The sequence below is a fragment of the Quercus lobata genome, chromosome 10, assembly GCF_001633185.2.
Source record: "Quercus lobata isolate SW786 chromosome 10, ValleyOak3.0 Primary Assembly, whole genome shotgun sequence".
Lineage (NCBI taxonomy): Eukaryota > Viridiplantae > Streptophyta > Magnoliopsida > Fagales > Fagaceae > Quercus > Quercus lobata.
In genome coordinates, this window is record NC_044913.1 from 51,756,900 (window position 1) to 51,774,492 (window position 17,593).

Sequence of the window (17,593 nt, forward strand, 5' to 3'; positions counted from 1 at the left end):
TGCCCCACACTTTCGTCACACGGTGCCGTAATACTTGGATATGATAGTTCGAAATAAGATATTGCTTTGACCAAAATAAAAAATACCCATTTAATAAATAATATTTTTGAATTAATCCAGCTTGGCATTGTCTGTTAATGCCACCTATACAACCCAAAACCCTAATCTCTATATAAACCTAAAGCAACGATGATTATGTCACACAAGTATTTCTGAACACTAGCTAGACACAAGTTTAGCGTACGTATTAATTTGGAGCGTTTCATAATAGTGAGGAGAAGAAAATGAGAAGAGAAAATTTAGCGTTTTTTCCACTATTAGCTCTTGCATTGAGCTTGTGTCTAAGGTATGTGGACGCAGCGTCATCGCTTCAACCACCGGTAAAATTGATATGGCATTATTACAAGCATCACAATACATGTGATGAAGCAGAGGTGTACGTCCGGCATGAAGTGGAGAAGTTTTGGAAGGAAGATAAAAGCATTACTCCTAAGCTCCTCCGGTTGGTCTATTCAGACTGCATGGTCAATGTATGTGCTTCCTAGCTTATACCTCTTCTCAAATATTTGATCATAGTATAGTCTTGTTTCTTAATTTCAACTATTTATTAGTCAAATTCCAAATGATTTATAGCATTGACATTTTTTAAATATTTCTCCTTTTAAGTTATTAGCAGTACCTATATTTTAGTTTTAGTCTAGAGTACAAGATTAACAGATCTCAATAATTAAGGATAGGATTTTGAATCAACTCATATGAACTTATTTTGGTCTTTTACTAACCTTACTACCTTAGCATTCGGTTTAGCCAAAGCAAATTGTGTTGTTATCAATTTTTTTTTTTTTTTAAATTGTTATTTACCTGAACTAGACCAAACAGCATTCACCGTGCATATGATTGTAATGACAATAACATATATATAAGACCCCAAAAATGAAAAAGAAATTAATTTTACTTACGTTTGCAAGAAGAAATGCTATGAAATTTCCTTTACTTATATATAAATATATTTATATTTATATGAAATATATATATAAAAAAATATTAATAGATGTTTTAAGGGTATTAGTTTATAAAATATTTTTAAAATTTTTTTTATGAGAAATTAAAAAATAACTTATAATTTTGACAATTTTTTATATTTCTTATGATAATGGTATATAAAAAATTTCTTAAAATAATCGATTAACAAATGTTCAAAGGATATCCGTTAGTCAAACCAATATATATTATTATAGATTGCTTTAATTTTTATCTTCTAAACCATCTCAAAAAAAATAATAATAATAAAATAAAAAATTTATCTTCTAAACGTATTTCTCAAATGAATGAACTTAATTAATTAATAACAAAATCCATAAAATAACAACTACACAAAAAAGGAAAAAAAAGAGAAAGCAACTCTCATTTTTCCACCATAAATAGATGCTGCACTTACCTTATCTTATGACAGCCAATGATCTCGACAATCTGATTTAAATATAGGGATAAACTATGGAGGATAGTTTACCAAAAAAAAAAACTATGGAGGATAGATTCACAGCCTCACTTGTGTTGGTAATTGGTATGACCAATTTTTAAAGCAAAAGTTCCTTCGCCGTAAAGGGTTGTGCAAGTGGGAGAAGTAGAGTGCATTAATTAAAATTAAATTAAATGCTCCTCGGTAAATGTCCCATTAGAAGACAGGAGTATAAGTATGATTTTTTAAATATTTTATTGGTCTTGAAGTTGAAGTTTTTTACTCTACATGTTGAGAAAAGCTTATGAAAAAAATAAAATAAATAAAGCTACTTTATTGTAGCATTAATGTCTATCCAACTTCAAAATAAATCGAGCCACTAAAAGCTATGCCCACAAAGGTTGATTGAGAAAAAAAATATATATATAATTATTGTGGTAGATTCCTCCTCCTCTTAAAATTAGAAAACTAATAAAAAAAAATTCTAACGAATCATGAAATCGTATAAATAATTATTGTTCGATCATCCATCATGAGAGATTGATTGAGAATTGAGATTTTTTGAGGATATAATAAATCTTTGACCTCATGGCAAATTGGCAATTGATGAGCTAGTATTTCTTTTTGCTTTTTTCTTTTTTTTTTTTGATGAATTTGATAAGCAGTATGAGATCATGGATGTTGGTATTTCACATAAACTGTAAACGACCAAAGACCAGACTAGCAATAACATAATGAAGGTTCCACGCTCAGGTTGGGGAAAAAAAAACACATTTCAATAGCTCTTCGTGAATTTAAACGATGAGTTCAGTTATTATTATGTTGCTTCCTCAATGGAAAAGTAAAAACAAATTTGATCTTGACGTTTTGGGATTGGTTTAGTGCAAGTCTTAGCCAAATCTTTATCTGATGGGCTTGAGGTGGGCTTCATTCTAATTGATTGTTAAAACCTGTAATATTTTGGACACAAGTTTTAGTTCTACACACATTTTTAAATTTTGGGTATTGTTTTTTGCTTACACTTGTTGACTACTGCAAATTAGGGCTGTGATGCATCAATCCTCCTTGATGGACCAAACTCTGAGAAAAAAGCACCACAGAATAGGGGGCTAGGAGGGTTTGTAATCATTGACAAAATCAAAATTGTTCTGGAGAATCGATGTCCAGGAGTGGTCTCTTGTGCTGACATTCTCAACCTCGCTGCCAGGGATGCTGTTCATATGGTATGAGCTTTGCTTTGACTCTCCCATGTCTAAATTAAACTAGCAACATGTCAATGAACAGTAAATTCACTCGTCCTTTCCCCTGGTTTAGGTTCATATCCTATTATGTAATGTGTAATAGGATATGACCAGACCTAACTTTATTAATCACAACACGTGCATAATTTTTATTAATTACCATGTAATGGGTTGGAAGAAATTCCTCAAAATTGATTAAGGGGAAGATTTCCCCATCGTAAAATCAAATAGTCCTTACATCAAGGTGCATATTGGCAACTTTACCAAATAAGGACTTTTTTCCTGGATGAAAAATATGAAAATGTGTTCTTCAATACTTCCAATAATCTGTAAGTTGGAAGCATTTGGGGGAAATTGATAACAAACATCTATGGTTTTTTTTTTTTTTTTTTTTTTTGATAAGATAACAAAAAAACATGTGTCTAAATTACTGATGTTTACTTTTATAAATTCACAGGCAGGAGCACCATCCTATCCTGTTTTCACAGGACGAAGGGATGGGATGTCATCAAGCGCTGCATCAGTGGACCTCCCATCACCATCCATCTCGTGGGAACAAGCATTATCATACTTCAGATCAAAGGGCTTAGATGTACTGGACTTGGCAACACTACTCGGTAAAATTTTACAACATGGATTGGCATTTCATAATGCCTAGAATAACCTCACACATAACCTTCATTCCTGAGATTGGGTTCTTTGAGTCCCTTATTCTTCATCAAACATAACTCAAAAGACTAACAAGATTCAGCTAAGATATTACATATTTGCATCGACTTCAAAAATTGATTTAGAAGTACAAAACCGGTTCAGTTATCTACCTTGTCCTCTTTTTATGTTTTAATGTAGCTTCGAACACAGCCTTCTCTTCTACTGAATAATATTGTATTTCGATTCAGCCAACTTGCCTGGTCTAATTTTAATGTAAGCTCATTAGGTTTGATGGCACAGAATATAAAACCTTTGCTGAAAATTTTGTTCTCTCTTTATTAGGAGCACACTCAGTGGGCAGAACACATTGTAGCTATGTTGTTGACCGGCTATACAATTTCAATGGTACTGGAAAGCCTGACCCAAGCATGGGTGCATCTTTTGTAGCTGAAATGAAAAGGCTATGCCCACAAAGGTTGCAGAAAGGCCAAAGTGACCCGCTGGTGTTCCTGGACCCAGAATCCGGATCAAATTACAAATTCACTCAGTCCTACTATTCTAGAATTCAATCCCACAAAGCGGTCCTAGAAGTTGATCAGCAATTAATCTTTGGTAACAACACTGCACAGATCACTGATGAATTTGCTGCTGGTTTTGAAGATTTTAGAAAGTCATTTGCTCTGTCAATGAGTAGGATGGGAAATATCAATGTTCTAACAGGAAACCAGGGAGAGATACGCCAAAATTGTCGAATTACAAATAAAGGCAAGTAGGAGGTATCTAATGTGCTATTTATGAGGGTGGATTAGTCATCATAAGGTCGAATAGCAGCATCTTCATATGGATGGAAATTGTTTTGTGTCTGGAAAAAGATGAATAATCCATAAATAAGGACAATTTTTTTTTTTTTTCTATTTACAAATAAATTGCTCCAAATCCATCTTTACTCGTGCTCGACATTTAAAACACTAAAGAAACACTTTCCAATAACTTTGATTCTTTTATATTTTCTTTCTTTCCTCCAAATCCATGTTCTCAAAAGCATATACAATCAAAATTGCTGATACATACTTTCCTCTGCAATTATATGCTATGATAAAAACTAAGTATAAAAAATTGTGTTCGCCTAACCTGTGAGATTGATGATAGCTAAATGATCACACCTGGGGTGCACCAAACAAAGGTACTTCTTCCCACCGTCAAATCATTCCACTGGATTCAAAAGAAGGGGTAAACAAATATAACAAACATAAGCAATGGCATAAATAAAATACTAAACAAAGAAATAAGAGCCATTTCAAATCATATATTTCCTCATATTTAAATGCACACATACATCTTTCAAAATGAATTCTTGCAAAATGTGTAATGGTTAATGGATTCATAGCACAGGAAAAAGAGTACAAAAAAAAAAAAAAAAACAGTAAGCAAGGAAATAAAAAGAAACAAATAGGAAAATAAACCAGAAATTGGGGCAACAGATGATTGAGAAGTAATGACATCATTTAATAAAACTGGTCCTCACTAAAATTCAGTTACATGGTCTACACCATGAAACATGAAGAATATGATGTATAAACTTATTTCGTAAGTCCCAAAGCTCTCTAAGTAAACGTTTTCATAAGTTTAGGTAAGTTATATAAAAAAATCTGATAAGTAATAATTTATTAAAAATTCATTAGTATTGATTGCTGAAGAAACCAGCATTTGCATTTGCAACTCAAGAACCACTTTTGCAAAGTACACCACACCATTTAAAGCTCTCTTTTGTTTTGGGAGCAAGTAATTACCTATTATATTAGAAACAGAGATTACATGACACTAAAAACCCAAGCAACAATCTCCAGGAAAATCAGAAAGAAATAAATCTTTAAAATCTGCTAAATGTGTCATCCCAGAATAAATAGAGGAAAGCTTTACAGGGAAAGAAAGTTATTAATGGAAAGGGGGATAAAAAGGAGTGTTATTGAAAAGTAGGTTGAAAATTTCTTTTAAAATCAACAAACGATTGCATGTTTGACCCCCAACAAGGAAGGCAAAAAAGAAAAAAATACAAAAAGCAAAAAGGTCCATTTCACATAGCTTAGAAAAATATCAGAGAGAAATTATACCTTTGTACCCTAAATCCATTTAAAACAATCAGAAAAAGGAACAGGAGATCAGTGCAGGCAAATCATATGTTTAGATGGAACAATAAATTTGGGGTTAGAAATATGGGTTTGAACAAAGCCTACATAAATCTACGTTGTCTGTAAAATATAATGTACATTAAATAAAACCTATCTGAGAAAAACCAACCCATAGATATTTGAATCATTATATAATTTATTCCGCTTATTTCTTCCGTTGTCATCTTAATCAACTCTTCTTCATTACATCCTTCATTAAAATGACATGAAAGTCACAAACCATACACTGACCCAAACTGCAAACAGGTGCCCATGAACTACCCCACTCTGACCAAAGAAGGGGGAAAATAAAACACACCCCCTTTAACAAGTGACAAGTAGATTAAGTTTCAGTACACTGGCTGGAAGTCAAATCCTGAAGAACTCATCTTAACCAACCAGGAAAAAGTACTTCTACAACTCGGAATGTGATCATCAAGGGCTCAAATCCTAACTTTACTTGATAAAAACTTGGTCCTACCATCGGTTTTACCACTACATAAATGATCAATTTTACTTCTAAACTGTATTATCAATCAAAACAGTCTTTCATATATCATTTTGTATTTTATTATATACAAAAAAAAAAAAGCCTCAAAAGAATATAAACACGGAAAATAATTCCAATTAAGCTCAATACTGAGATTATTATACATAGATACATACATTTGTCTTGGATAAGGCAAAATTATCACCATGGAAAAACAAGTAGAACATAGGTAATTACCTTGCAAAGGACGAGATGTGAAGGAACAAACAACTGGGTAAAACTTCAAATTCAAAAGCAATTCTGCTTTGAAATCTTCCATCACAGAAAATCCAAATAACAGCGTTTTGTCAAAAATACTCCAACTTGAAATCCCAGCCTATAAATACCAACTCATAGAGTGCCATTTCAGTGCTTTTGCTATGAGAGTATTTGCCTATTTGCAAAATGGGAAACCCCTACTCCTTATTTTGAGCTGCAGGACTCTTTCTCTTGATTAGCTGGTTCAAAAAAGACAAATTCCAGAAAAGGCATACAGTAAACAAAAGATACATTAGAAAATTGTGCACTAAAATGGTGGTACCTTGAATGCCCAAAAAATATAGCCATATCACCTCTATGGTCATCACTGAACAATTTTATTGTTAAATGAAAACCCAAGTACAATCACAATTTTTTTTTATCATTTCCAGAAACCTAAAATGCACTAATAAGAAACATTAATCCACCATGGAATAAACAGGTCTTAGTTAACATAATTTTTTCTTCAATCTCAGAACATCTGTCAATTTATATATTTTTATTAAAAAAAATATTTTTCTCTAAGCATAAAAATAGACAATTCAGCCACCACCATTTCTGTAGTAACAAAAAAGGTAAAAAAGGAAAATGCAGAAATTTTTATATCAGGAGGTCATAAGAGTAACTGAACGAGCAACAAACCTTGTATAAATACTTCTTTCTAATTTTGATTGCTGTTCGTACACATCTTTTGACATTGATCTTCAGCATATTATCATTGAAAATCTGCAATGCATAGAATTTGAGTCAACTTAGAAAAATCACGCCTGAACAACCCCCACCCACCCACACTCCCAATTTGTTCTTTTATTTTCTCCCTCTGCAAACACATTATAGTGACAACAACGAAAATAATATTGATACTGATACTATATAATTGCTATTTATTATTATTATTACTACTACTATAGTTAATATTATGTGAAAAATTATTTCTAGTCTCTTATGTCTTAGAAAAATAACTAAAAAATATGTCAATCCCCAGAAGTTGTCACGGATGCAAAAACAAACAGATAGGAACCACAAAAACATGAACCTCTAACATCTCAGGAGCAATTCAATCCATTCAAACTTGAAGGGAAAACTCAAGATAGGATCATCAAAAAGAAAAAGAAAATCTCTTTGCAAGTGCAAAGAGCATATAGACATAAAATGATGTATGAGGATAATATTTTGACCTTCAATTTTCTTTTTAAACACAGCCATCTACAAAACCTAATCACTCAAAGTCCTACACTCCCATGAGGTAAGGTTTAGTGAAAGTCATGTGCTTGCCATCGATAAAATTTGGCACATGGTGAAGAGGACAAATCATAAGCTTTACCAAATAAGAGAGCAATTCAATGCAATGCAAACAAATCCCATGTTTCATGTACAAATTTGCATTAAAAATTTAAAAAAAATAAATTATAATTATAAAAATAAATAAGAGTGACTGGTAAAAGGTAAGATCCAGATTTGCATGTATTGATACATCATAGCCTTCCATTCAATAAGAGAGCAATTCAATGCAATGCAAACAAATCCCATGTTTCATGTACAAATTTGCATTAAAAATTTTAAAAAATAAATTATAATTATAAAAATAAATAAGAGTGACTGGTAAAAAGGTAAGGTCCAGATTTGCATGTATTGATACATCATAGCCTTCCATTCAATTACCTACTAAATGTTAAAAAAAAAAAAAAAAAAAAAAAAAAAAAAGCAAGCAATTCTGTGATCCACTAACAAACGTAAAGGACAAGTTTATTGTTATTCAAGGAAGTGAAAATAAAGAAGTTTGATGCACATAATACAGACCATCATAATCATAAGAAATTAAAAAGAAACTTCTTCTCATCATCCAGTTCAAATCACACGATTAAGCTATAATTAACGCAATGTGAATCAAATTGTACAGTAGGTACCCAAGGATTGACAGACAATTTTGTTTTTTTTTTTAATTGAATAAATAAGAAAAAGAAGAAAAGGGGGAACTGCTGCACATGCAGGAACCAAAAAAGTGTATAATGCACCTGCCTTTATGATATCATCAAATGAATGGGTTTCTCTGATTATTTTCTGACGGTTCCTAATAAGAATTGCAGCCACACAGAAGACTGGTAACACGTTATCTCCATTCCTAGTTGATGAGACTAAAGTGCAGATTTGCATATGATCAGACTTTGACCAGAAATTCCTCGTCAAACCACAAAAGGGATTGGGTGATACTGATTTCAATGCAGTGTTGTCAAGCATGAAGCGGTCAACAATTCCATGGTTTGATTGTGAGCCCTTCACAATACCATGACCATTTCCTGTGCTTTCTTCTCTCACTTCCACTCCAGAATCCCTTGGAAGCTGAACTACTAATGCTTCCAGACAGTGCTCCTCTAAATCGTAGCTTAATGACTCATCAAAATCAGCAGCCCATATCATCTGTGTTGAAGAATAAGATTATAAATGTGAATACAAACACTTAAAAGAAAAATACAGGATCACTTGGGGCTTGATGAATGTGAAAAGTTAATTAACTCTAATTTATTGTACGCATGATTATATTTTGTAATTTTTCATCAACCATGATACTCTTAAATCCAGAATTCCATTGCATATCAAAAGAAACCTCACTCGCCAACTGACCTATCAGCAGATTATGCACATTCGCTTCAGAATTCAACAAACTCAAAATCAACCACACAATGAGAAGATTGAGTTAGCTATTTTTACCATGTTTGTTCCTTTTTGGGGCGGGTGCATGAAGTTACTCTATTAATTGATATCTACTTCAAAATTAAGGCTTATACCCTTCTACTTGTGCAAATACAAGCTCATTTTGCATGACTGACATTCTTAATCAAAACGAGTGCCACCAATTGGATTAATTAGGGCTGTAAACAAGCCAAGCCAAGCCGAGTATTAAATGTTCAAGATTGACCAATTAATTTCATTTTGAATACAAGCCAAGCTCAAGCTTATTAACGAACTAGATTACATGTTCAAGCTTTATTAATTTTATTATCAAACAAGCTCGAGCTTATTCATGAATCATGAGCTACTTAATTGACTCATTCTTTTCCCAATATAGTAAACATCATAACTAAAAATTTGTATCCCTTCACAAGTTTATGCTTATAATAAATAAATATATTATAGGTGAAATTATATTATTTGAGTTACTTATTGATTATTTATAAATAATAATTTGATATATTAAAAAATTATTTACAAATTTTACAGAATCCAATATCAAGTCTATATAATTGTACTTTATATATATTTATATATCAAGCCTTATACTCACAAGCCTATTCATGAAAAAATTACTATGTTTGAGCTTGGCTCATTATAATGTGTTCAATTCATAGGACATTCAAAACTTAATTAAAATAAAAAATAAAAAGTAGATAGCCTTACAACTACAATCTAAATATTGGTAACACCATTATTCTTCTTCCTTTATAGGTAAGTTACGCACCCAATGGGTTATGAACCCTCCACCTAGCATTCGCAAGAGGAGGAGGAGGTGCTAGTTGAGCTAGAGCTCATTCGATAGTATTCTTCTCTTCTTCTTTTTTTTTTTTTTATTTAATAAGTAAGAGAATAATTTATTAGAAAGAAAGATTGCTCGAAAGCAAGCTTACTTAAAGAATTACAAGCGAACACTCATGAGGTTCAAGAAATCAATAATAGAAGTACAAGACACCCCCCAATCAACAAACAATATTCAAACGTAGTTCTCAAAATACTATTTTTAATATCTGCACAAATTTCTCATCATTCTCAAAAATCCAGAGATTCCTTTCTCTCCACACGGTCCACATAATGCAATGTGGAGTAGTGGCCACACTACCCTATTCTAGTGACGTCCAAACACACCTCTCCAAATAGTCAACAGATCAACTACTTTCATTGGCCAGTATTCTTCTAAAACCATCAAACATATTTACATGATAAATGGACATAACTAGGACACAAGATCACATACCTTTTTCCATATACATTCACTCGCTGCAAGTTAATATTATTATGTATAAGTTTTAGTTCATATAATGACTCTAAAAGTCTATGTCCAAGAAAAAGCAAGCTTAAAAACCAAAGATATCTTGATAAATTTGATATGATGCCTGATTGGAGACCATCCTAAGCTATTCTAGATTTTAATGGGTGTTTTTTTTTATATTTCTTTCATTAAGAAGCTGGTAGTTTGTTTTTATAATTTTTAAAATTGTTGACACTTCTCCTATAAGTCCGAACCAAAAAATAAAGTGACAATATAAGGGTGACAATCGTGCTATTAAAAGTAACTTTAACCTTACAATTAAACCCCAGTACTTAACTGTAATAAAGTTTACAACAAAACCTTAAGCTCACACACTGATCATAGAGCACCAGAACTTTGAATTTAAGGGCTGGCCTACATCAAACAAACTTCCCTACCACCACATGGTATGTAATGAGCAAAAGACAGAATTGCATGATGCACCTAACCAGTGCCACAAGTTGTCTACACTGTAATCAGATTTTGCATCAATCTGCCAGATGCCGTGCTCAACACGACTGTTAATAACAATACTCCTATTTCACTTTTCCTAATATATATATATATATATATATATATATATATATATATATATTCATTTAGTTATTGGTAAGTGACAAACAATGGGCATTGAACCCACAACCTAACCTTCCATCCTATTCTTTCGAGGGAAGTGTCATTTGAGCTAGAGCTCATTGGCTGTTTCCTAGATTTATTATGATATGACAACTACCATAAATTTACACTTTTTCTTACTGCATCTAGCCAGAGAGAACAACTAAAGAGTACATACCTCCCACATAGAAAGAGCCTCATTAAAAGATAATTCCCGACGAAAGAGTACCAGCAGCATTCGGAACGCAAAATGTAGGCTTTCGGCACCTATATGGGTCAGGTGCGCAAACATTTCCCTATCTGTGAGTTCTAAGATATGCCACAATGATTGCAACTGCTTCATCACTCCAGTTGGACCTTCCATCTGAAAATTTTCACGCTGGAGAGATGTGAAAAGCATATGTCAGTAGAAGAAAGTAAAATAATCTACCTCAACATCTTTGCCAAATTTAGTAATACCATTCTCCTTAAAAGCATCTCAAAGCACCAAAAAGCATCAGCATTATCCTCAAAGAGAACAACAAAAGGAGACAGCAGGTCACTCATACCTAAAACCAGGTTTCAAGGAAAAAATAAATAAATTACTCCATGCTTAAAATAACATTGGATACTAAAAGACATAAATTAGCTCTTACAAAAACAATGATCATATAAACTACACAGAAAAGGCCACAACCTTGACAATAACCAGTTGCAGGATCAACCCATGCATAAACAGCTAGGATATCTGACATCCTAGCTAAGTTTCTTGTATCTTCATAGAATTCAAGATGACTATCTGTTCTTACGACATCAACAACTGTAGAAAAGCAGAGTTTTTTCAGCTCAGACGTGTAGCTAAAGAAGAAGAATAAATCTTACGCTGACATAAACAGAACTTAAACAGCCTTCTCTTCAAGTTGAAGGGGGGGGGGAGGGGGTGAATTGCATGAGTTACCTATTTGGTGCAGAGTCCAAAGCCATTCGGATACCCTGTCTTCACCGGCTTGCCCACGCTGAGATTTTGAATTTATCATCGCTGTTTCTGGTACATCTGATATTCTCAATCGATTTATCATTTCTGTTTTGTTCAGCAGATTATTGGACACCACTATTGATTCATGGGCATCAGGACAGACCATTTCAATTTCAGAGTCATTGAGAAGCGAGACATTTCCGGATGGTGAGCCATTTGATTCTATAATTAGATCTACATTGTTATTAATTTGAAAACTGTGCATTCTGTCATCTTCAAATCTCAGTTTATGTTCTGTAGAAAGTGTATTGTCATGCAATTCACATGATTTTGTATTTTCACCACTCTTTTCAAACAAATCAGTGACAGGTAAATGAGGAAAATCAAAACAATCTTCAGGTACATACTGTGATCCATCTGCTTCTCCCCCTATTTTTGGGGAACTGCAGTTGCATGGACCAGAGGTAGGTATATAAAACGACGAGTCATATGCTCCACTATCTGTGCTTCCCCTTGCGCTGACATTGTCAGCTGAATTACTAGAGCTTTCCCTTTGGCATTCATATGATGTATCTGTACAATTATTATTCCAATCGCAGTGATTTTCTAAATTGTTAGTATTGTCAGTAGAAGCTTTTCTACTTTCCTCTTTAGCTTCCCTCCTCGCTTCATCTTTCGAAGAAGTCCTCATGTCCATAACTTTGGAACCCACAACATAGGCAAGCGAACCAGTTCCTATACTTGAATGCATCATTTGGCATTGCTTAATCAGGTCCCTGTAACGTTCCCTGCATGAAACAGTATCATAAAACTGTAAATAATTCAAGTCTAAATTTTTACAGGGTATGGCAATAATTGAAACACCCACAAAGACCTCAACTAACAACCTTAACACTTTATTAAACATATGAAAGACCTTCCAATACAATTGATTGTAGACAAGTATTTGAGGAGGGAAGGGGGTGGTGGGGGAAGGAAACCAATGGATTAAATTTACAATTCAGCCCCAATGCATATTTCATATTGACAGTGATGTGAAGAGAACAAGCACAACAACTAAGTTACCTAGTTGATAATTATCAAAGGGACTTTCTTGACAAACAGACCACACCATCAAATGGGGAAGGACCAAAGATTAAAAAAAAAATGATTTGAACTACTGATGAATAATTCTTGCAACAATAAAATTCTAGGCATCAAAAGTTTGAGATAGAAGCATAACAAAATAAGACTAAACTGCAAGATGGAAAATGCAGATAATTCAAAGATTTCAGGAGATCAAACTGATCCGCATGCCTGAAGGTAGAGTACCATTTTTTTTTATTGGTAACGCACAACCAGTGGGTCTTGAACCCACAATCTCATCCTCCACCTTGCTTTTACAAGAAAAGGAGTTGCCATTTCAGCTAGAGCTCATTGACTTGAAGATGGAGTACTATAAGAATTTAAGCATGAATATATTTAATTTGCCCAGAATAATCAATTATTTTTATATGAAGCATGGTTGCCAAAGGGGAAGGCAGTTAAAATGAAAACTTATCAGCATAGAAATTAAAAGAAAGAGAGCTTAGACCTCCGGGCTGTCCGCAGTTGCCTTCGATACTCAGCAGTGCTGCTTGGTGCATAACAACCAAGTAGAAATTCCCAAACTTCTGGCCTTATGGATGGATCCACACCCTATCATGCAGCAAACAAAGACGGGTTAGAATTATGAGTAACTAAAAACTTCTTCAATTAGACCATCCTTAGTAGAGAAAAATACAAACTGACATTTAAATCTAAAGACACTGAAACTCAGTCAGAATTAAGTCCATTGAGGATGGTAATTAAAAATAGATCCTAGCCTTTGAGCCTACTGATGCCCTGTAATCCAGCACTATGCCCCATTGCTAGTTCCTATTTACAATAAGAAATAAAAAAGTGCATACAATTCTGAAAGGAGTAACCCAAAAGAAATTACAATTAAAACATAACATGAACAATTTCCTCTAAAAAAAACACACTATAAACAATGGAAATAAGCTAATGATGAAACAACATACCCCCAAACAAATTAACTTGAGTGCCTTTTGGAATCCATAAACCTTTCCATCACTATCAAAAGTTGCCTGCCACTTTTCTGGCTTAAGCATTCTGTTTACCTGCACCATTAAGAATGATAGAGTCTCATAATTATTTCCATTTGAAACCACAAGGAAAATTGTATTTCCATTTGAAATGTTAATTTCTTTCTACTTTTCAATAAAGCAGAAATCTTATGAAGTACTTTTTTTCTAATTGGATTTTCTGCTACTCAATTTCTTCAACATTTTTTCACCTTTTTTGGGTGGGGGTGGGGGTGGAAGAGGGGGAATAAGGAGGTTAGCCTATTTGGTTTCACAGCATTACAAAGTTAAGTTGTGCAGTTAATTAATCACACAAACCATTCAAGCTGGTCTTACCACTTATGTTTCAATCAATAGTCTTTGACTTAAGTTCCTTTACACTATGCTATCATTTTCTTCTCTGACTCCAACCACAACTTGCTACTAAAAATCAACACTACTATAAGCATAGTTCATCCAATAATGCACAACTAGCCACTAAAAAATCAAAATTACTATAAACATGGTTGATTCTATAATGCACACAAAGCAACCACAACCAAAAAAAAAAAAAAAAGTAGATACTCCTAATAATTCGCTATAGCATCCCATGAGCATAAAATGCTTAGCCTGTCAAAGGCAAACACTTCTAGATTACCTAGCAACAGGTTTTGGCAGGTTGTGTTATTTTCCCGTACTCTTCTTTAGAGAGGCTTTTATTTAGTGGATTGGTGTTGCATGTGCAGATGCGATGGGGAATCAATGGACCACCTTTTGCTTCATTGTGGGGAGGCTCACTGGTTATGGAATTTTGTTTTTAAATCTTTTAGGGTTGCATGGGTGATTCCTGAGAGAGTGAAGGATCTTTTGCTCAGGTGGGGGAATTGGTTGGGGAAGCATTCCTCCAATATTTGGAATTGGACACCAATGTGATTGATGTGATATATTTGGAGGGAGAGAAGCAAGCGTACTTTAGAGGATATGGAATGCTCGAGGGAGCAAATTCTTGAGTCTTTTATAGGGACTTTGTTTGATTGATCACGAGTTTGGGGACTCGCATCTAGTGAATCACTCCCGACGTTTTTTGGATTCTCTTTTGTATTTTTGTGGCTACCTCATGTTTTTTCCATGTCATAGTATTTTTTAATGATATCTTACCTATCAAAAAGTACTCTTCTTTAGAAAGATCCCTATGTTCTTAAAATAAAATAAAAACAATCGCTATAGCATCATCGTACATAGCAATTTGCGCAGTTAATAATTCACATAACCAATCAAGCCTGCCAAAAAAAAAAAAATGTTCTTTATACTATGCTATCAATTATCAACTAATTCCTACCACAACTCTGCTTCTAAACTCGAGTCAATCCAACAAAGCACACAACTATTCACCACTACACAATTGATTCAATAATCGACACTACTATGAGCATAGTTAAGTAAATTCGACAATGCACAAAAGAGAAAGCAAAACAACAACAAAAAAAATTGAAAATTTTCTAAAAAAATGAAAGTGGTTTGAAAGAGAATCTTACGGCGATAACAACCTTTATGGGAGATTGAGATAGACAAGGCTCGACGATTGAACTCATTTTCTGCAAATTCACCGAACCGGGTTTTCCACAACTCCATTGCCTCTCTTCCTCTCCCTCACCCCAAGACATCACACACGCGCACACACCACACCTCCCCCCCCCCCCTTCCCCTAAACCCTAACTCTCTCTCTCTCTCTCTCTCTCTCTCTCTCTCTCTCTCTTTAAAACCTTCACCAACTACTACGCAATTGGATGATACAAAAAGAAATGGAAACAGCGACGAATCAGTGAAACCAAAACACAAAAGAATGTTTCTTTTGAATTTGGATTGAGAATTCAGAAATCGGAGAAATGAAGGTGGAAATGGCGGAATCGAATGATCAGAGGGTGATCGGATCGTCGATGAGGGAACCGCAAATTCATATAAAGAAATATCGAGAGAGAGAGAGAGAGAGAGATTTTTACCTAACTAAGAGAGATCTCTGAGAGAGAAATTTGAGAGAGAGAGAGAGAGATGTAGGTAGGTGTGAGAAGAAGAGGAATAATGGTAATAATAAGAGGAGCTGCTTCTTCCTTCCTCACCATTAAGCATTTACACATACAGAGGAGAGACCGTTTCCTTTCGCCTGCTATTTGTTTTACTCTCTCTCTCCTCTCTCTCTCTCTTCTTCTTTCTTCTTCTTCTTCTTTTTTTTTTTTTTTTTTTTTTTTTTTTTTTTTTTTTTTTTTTTTTTTTTTTCTAGAAACACTTGCTAAAAATATGAAAAATAAATAGATTTTGATAGATAAAGTTTTTCTTATTACACAAGAAAAAAAAAAAAAAAATATATATATATATATATATATATATATGATAAAGTGTTTTCTAGAAAAAAAAAAAAAAAAGAATTTATCTCTTTTATTCCAGTATAAACTAATTTTGGTCTCAATCTCTTTTCCTCTTTTTTTAATTTTTTGGTTCTTTGTTTTTGTTTCTAGAAACACTTGCTAAATTATATTCTTCTTCTTTTTTGTTACATGAGAAAATATAGGATAAAATATATTGAATAAATAATACTAGCACCCTCCAAGTCTTTTTTATTTTTTTAACAATAAAAAATAGATTTTCCTCTTATTTTCAACAAATAGAGAAGACTCCGTTAATTCCACAGAATGATGTGAAGAAAAAAAAAATCAAAATTAGTTCTAATCAGAGTAATAACATTTTTTTTTAATAGATATGATAGGTAGGTTAACATATAACACATACTATTAGATGATAACAAAAGAAAGATAAACTGTGAAAACATAGAAACCCTAAGTGAGCGAGGCGTTATTTAAAACTTTATATATTATAAGCTTCCAATAGTTTTTGAAATCTCGATTAGGATTTGTATAGTATGCTCTTTATTTATTTTTATTTTTTTTAAGAGGTATAGTATACTCTTAATCTTTCTTAAAAAAAATATATATATATATTTGGATTTAAAAATACTTTGACCTCTCTCAAAGTGTTAAAAAATTAAACTACATTTCCACCTTTTTTTTTTTTTTAGAAAGAACTACATTTCCACCTTGTCACCTGGATTCAAATAAAAGAATAATCTCTTGTTATCATAATATACTATCATATAGCACCCACCCTTGATGTATTAAAAATATTTTTTTAAAAAAATTTCCAAAAAAAAATTTAGCATTTAATATTTTTTTTCAACTTTTTTGTCCCCATTTTATATATTATTTCCTTCCTCGCAAGGAACAAAATGCTTTAGAAAATTTTTGTATAATTTTTATTAATAAATACTAAAACTTCTAAACTAAACAACGAGAAGTGGCTTTCGGGAAATGGGGGGAAAAACTTAAATATTCCAATTGGCTTGAGACTTTTTTTTTCTCCAAAAAAAGAATCAATTGATTGTGATTTGAGAGCATGCTTATTTAAAAAAAAAAAATTAAAAAGAAAATGCATATTTATTTATATATAATACTAGGTTGTAACACATGTATATGCATAGATGTATTTTTAAGGGTAAAATATTATTTTGGTCTCTAAACTTGATCAAAAGTTTGTTTTTTATCCCTAAACTTAAAAATAATA

The 17,593-nt window shown here is 32.9% G+C and overlaps 2 protein-coding genes across 6 annotated transcripts; one reads left to right on the forward strand and one right to left on the reverse strand.

Annotated features, from left to right (window-relative positions):
* Nucleotides 1-284: 284 nt before the first annotated feature.
* On the forward strand, nucleotides 285-4,457 carry LOC115963848 (probable peroxidase 61). The gene is made up of 4 exons (XM_031083046.1): nucleotides 285-530; nucleotides 2,503-2,682; nucleotides 3,158-3,317; nucleotides 3,694-4,457. Exons 1-4 carry the CDS (start codon nucleotides 285-287, stop codon nucleotides 4,122-4,124), a joined length of 1,017 nt encoding a protein of 338 aa, XP_030938906.1. The 3' UTR covers nucleotides 4,125-4,457.
* LOC115963847 (small G protein signaling modulator 1-like) lies at nucleotides 3,798-16,173 on the reverse strand. Of its 5 annotated transcripts, none has more exons than XM_031083044.1 (12): nucleotides 15,517-16,173; nucleotides 13,940-14,038; nucleotides 13,471-13,574; nucleotides 11,880-12,685; nucleotides 11,619-11,741; nucleotides 11,402-11,490; nucleotides 11,121-11,321; nucleotides 8,326-8,724; nucleotides 6,949-7,032; nucleotides 6,247-6,506; nucleotides 4,483-4,563; nucleotides 3,798-3,860 (listed from the first exon to the last, which is right to left on the reverse strand). In XM_031083044.1, the coding sequence occupies exons 1-10, from the start codon at nucleotides 15,643-15,645 to the stop codon at nucleotides 6,465-6,467; spliced, it is 2,076 nt and encodes a 691-aa protein (XP_030938904.1). In that variant the 5' UTR covers nucleotides 15,646-16,173; the 3' UTR covers nucleotides 3,798-3,860; nucleotides 4,483-4,563; nucleotides 6,247-6,464. The 5 variants fall into 5 exon arrangements, with proteins under 5 accessions (XP_030938904.1, XP_030938902.1, XP_030938903.1 ...); XM_031083042.1 differs by lacking the exon at nucleotides 3,798-3,860 and adding an exon at nucleotides 3,948-4,031; XM_031083043.1 differs by lacking the exon at nucleotides 3,798-3,860 and adding an exon at nucleotides 4,124-4,213.
* Nucleotides 16,174-17,593: the final 1,420 nt, after the last annotated feature.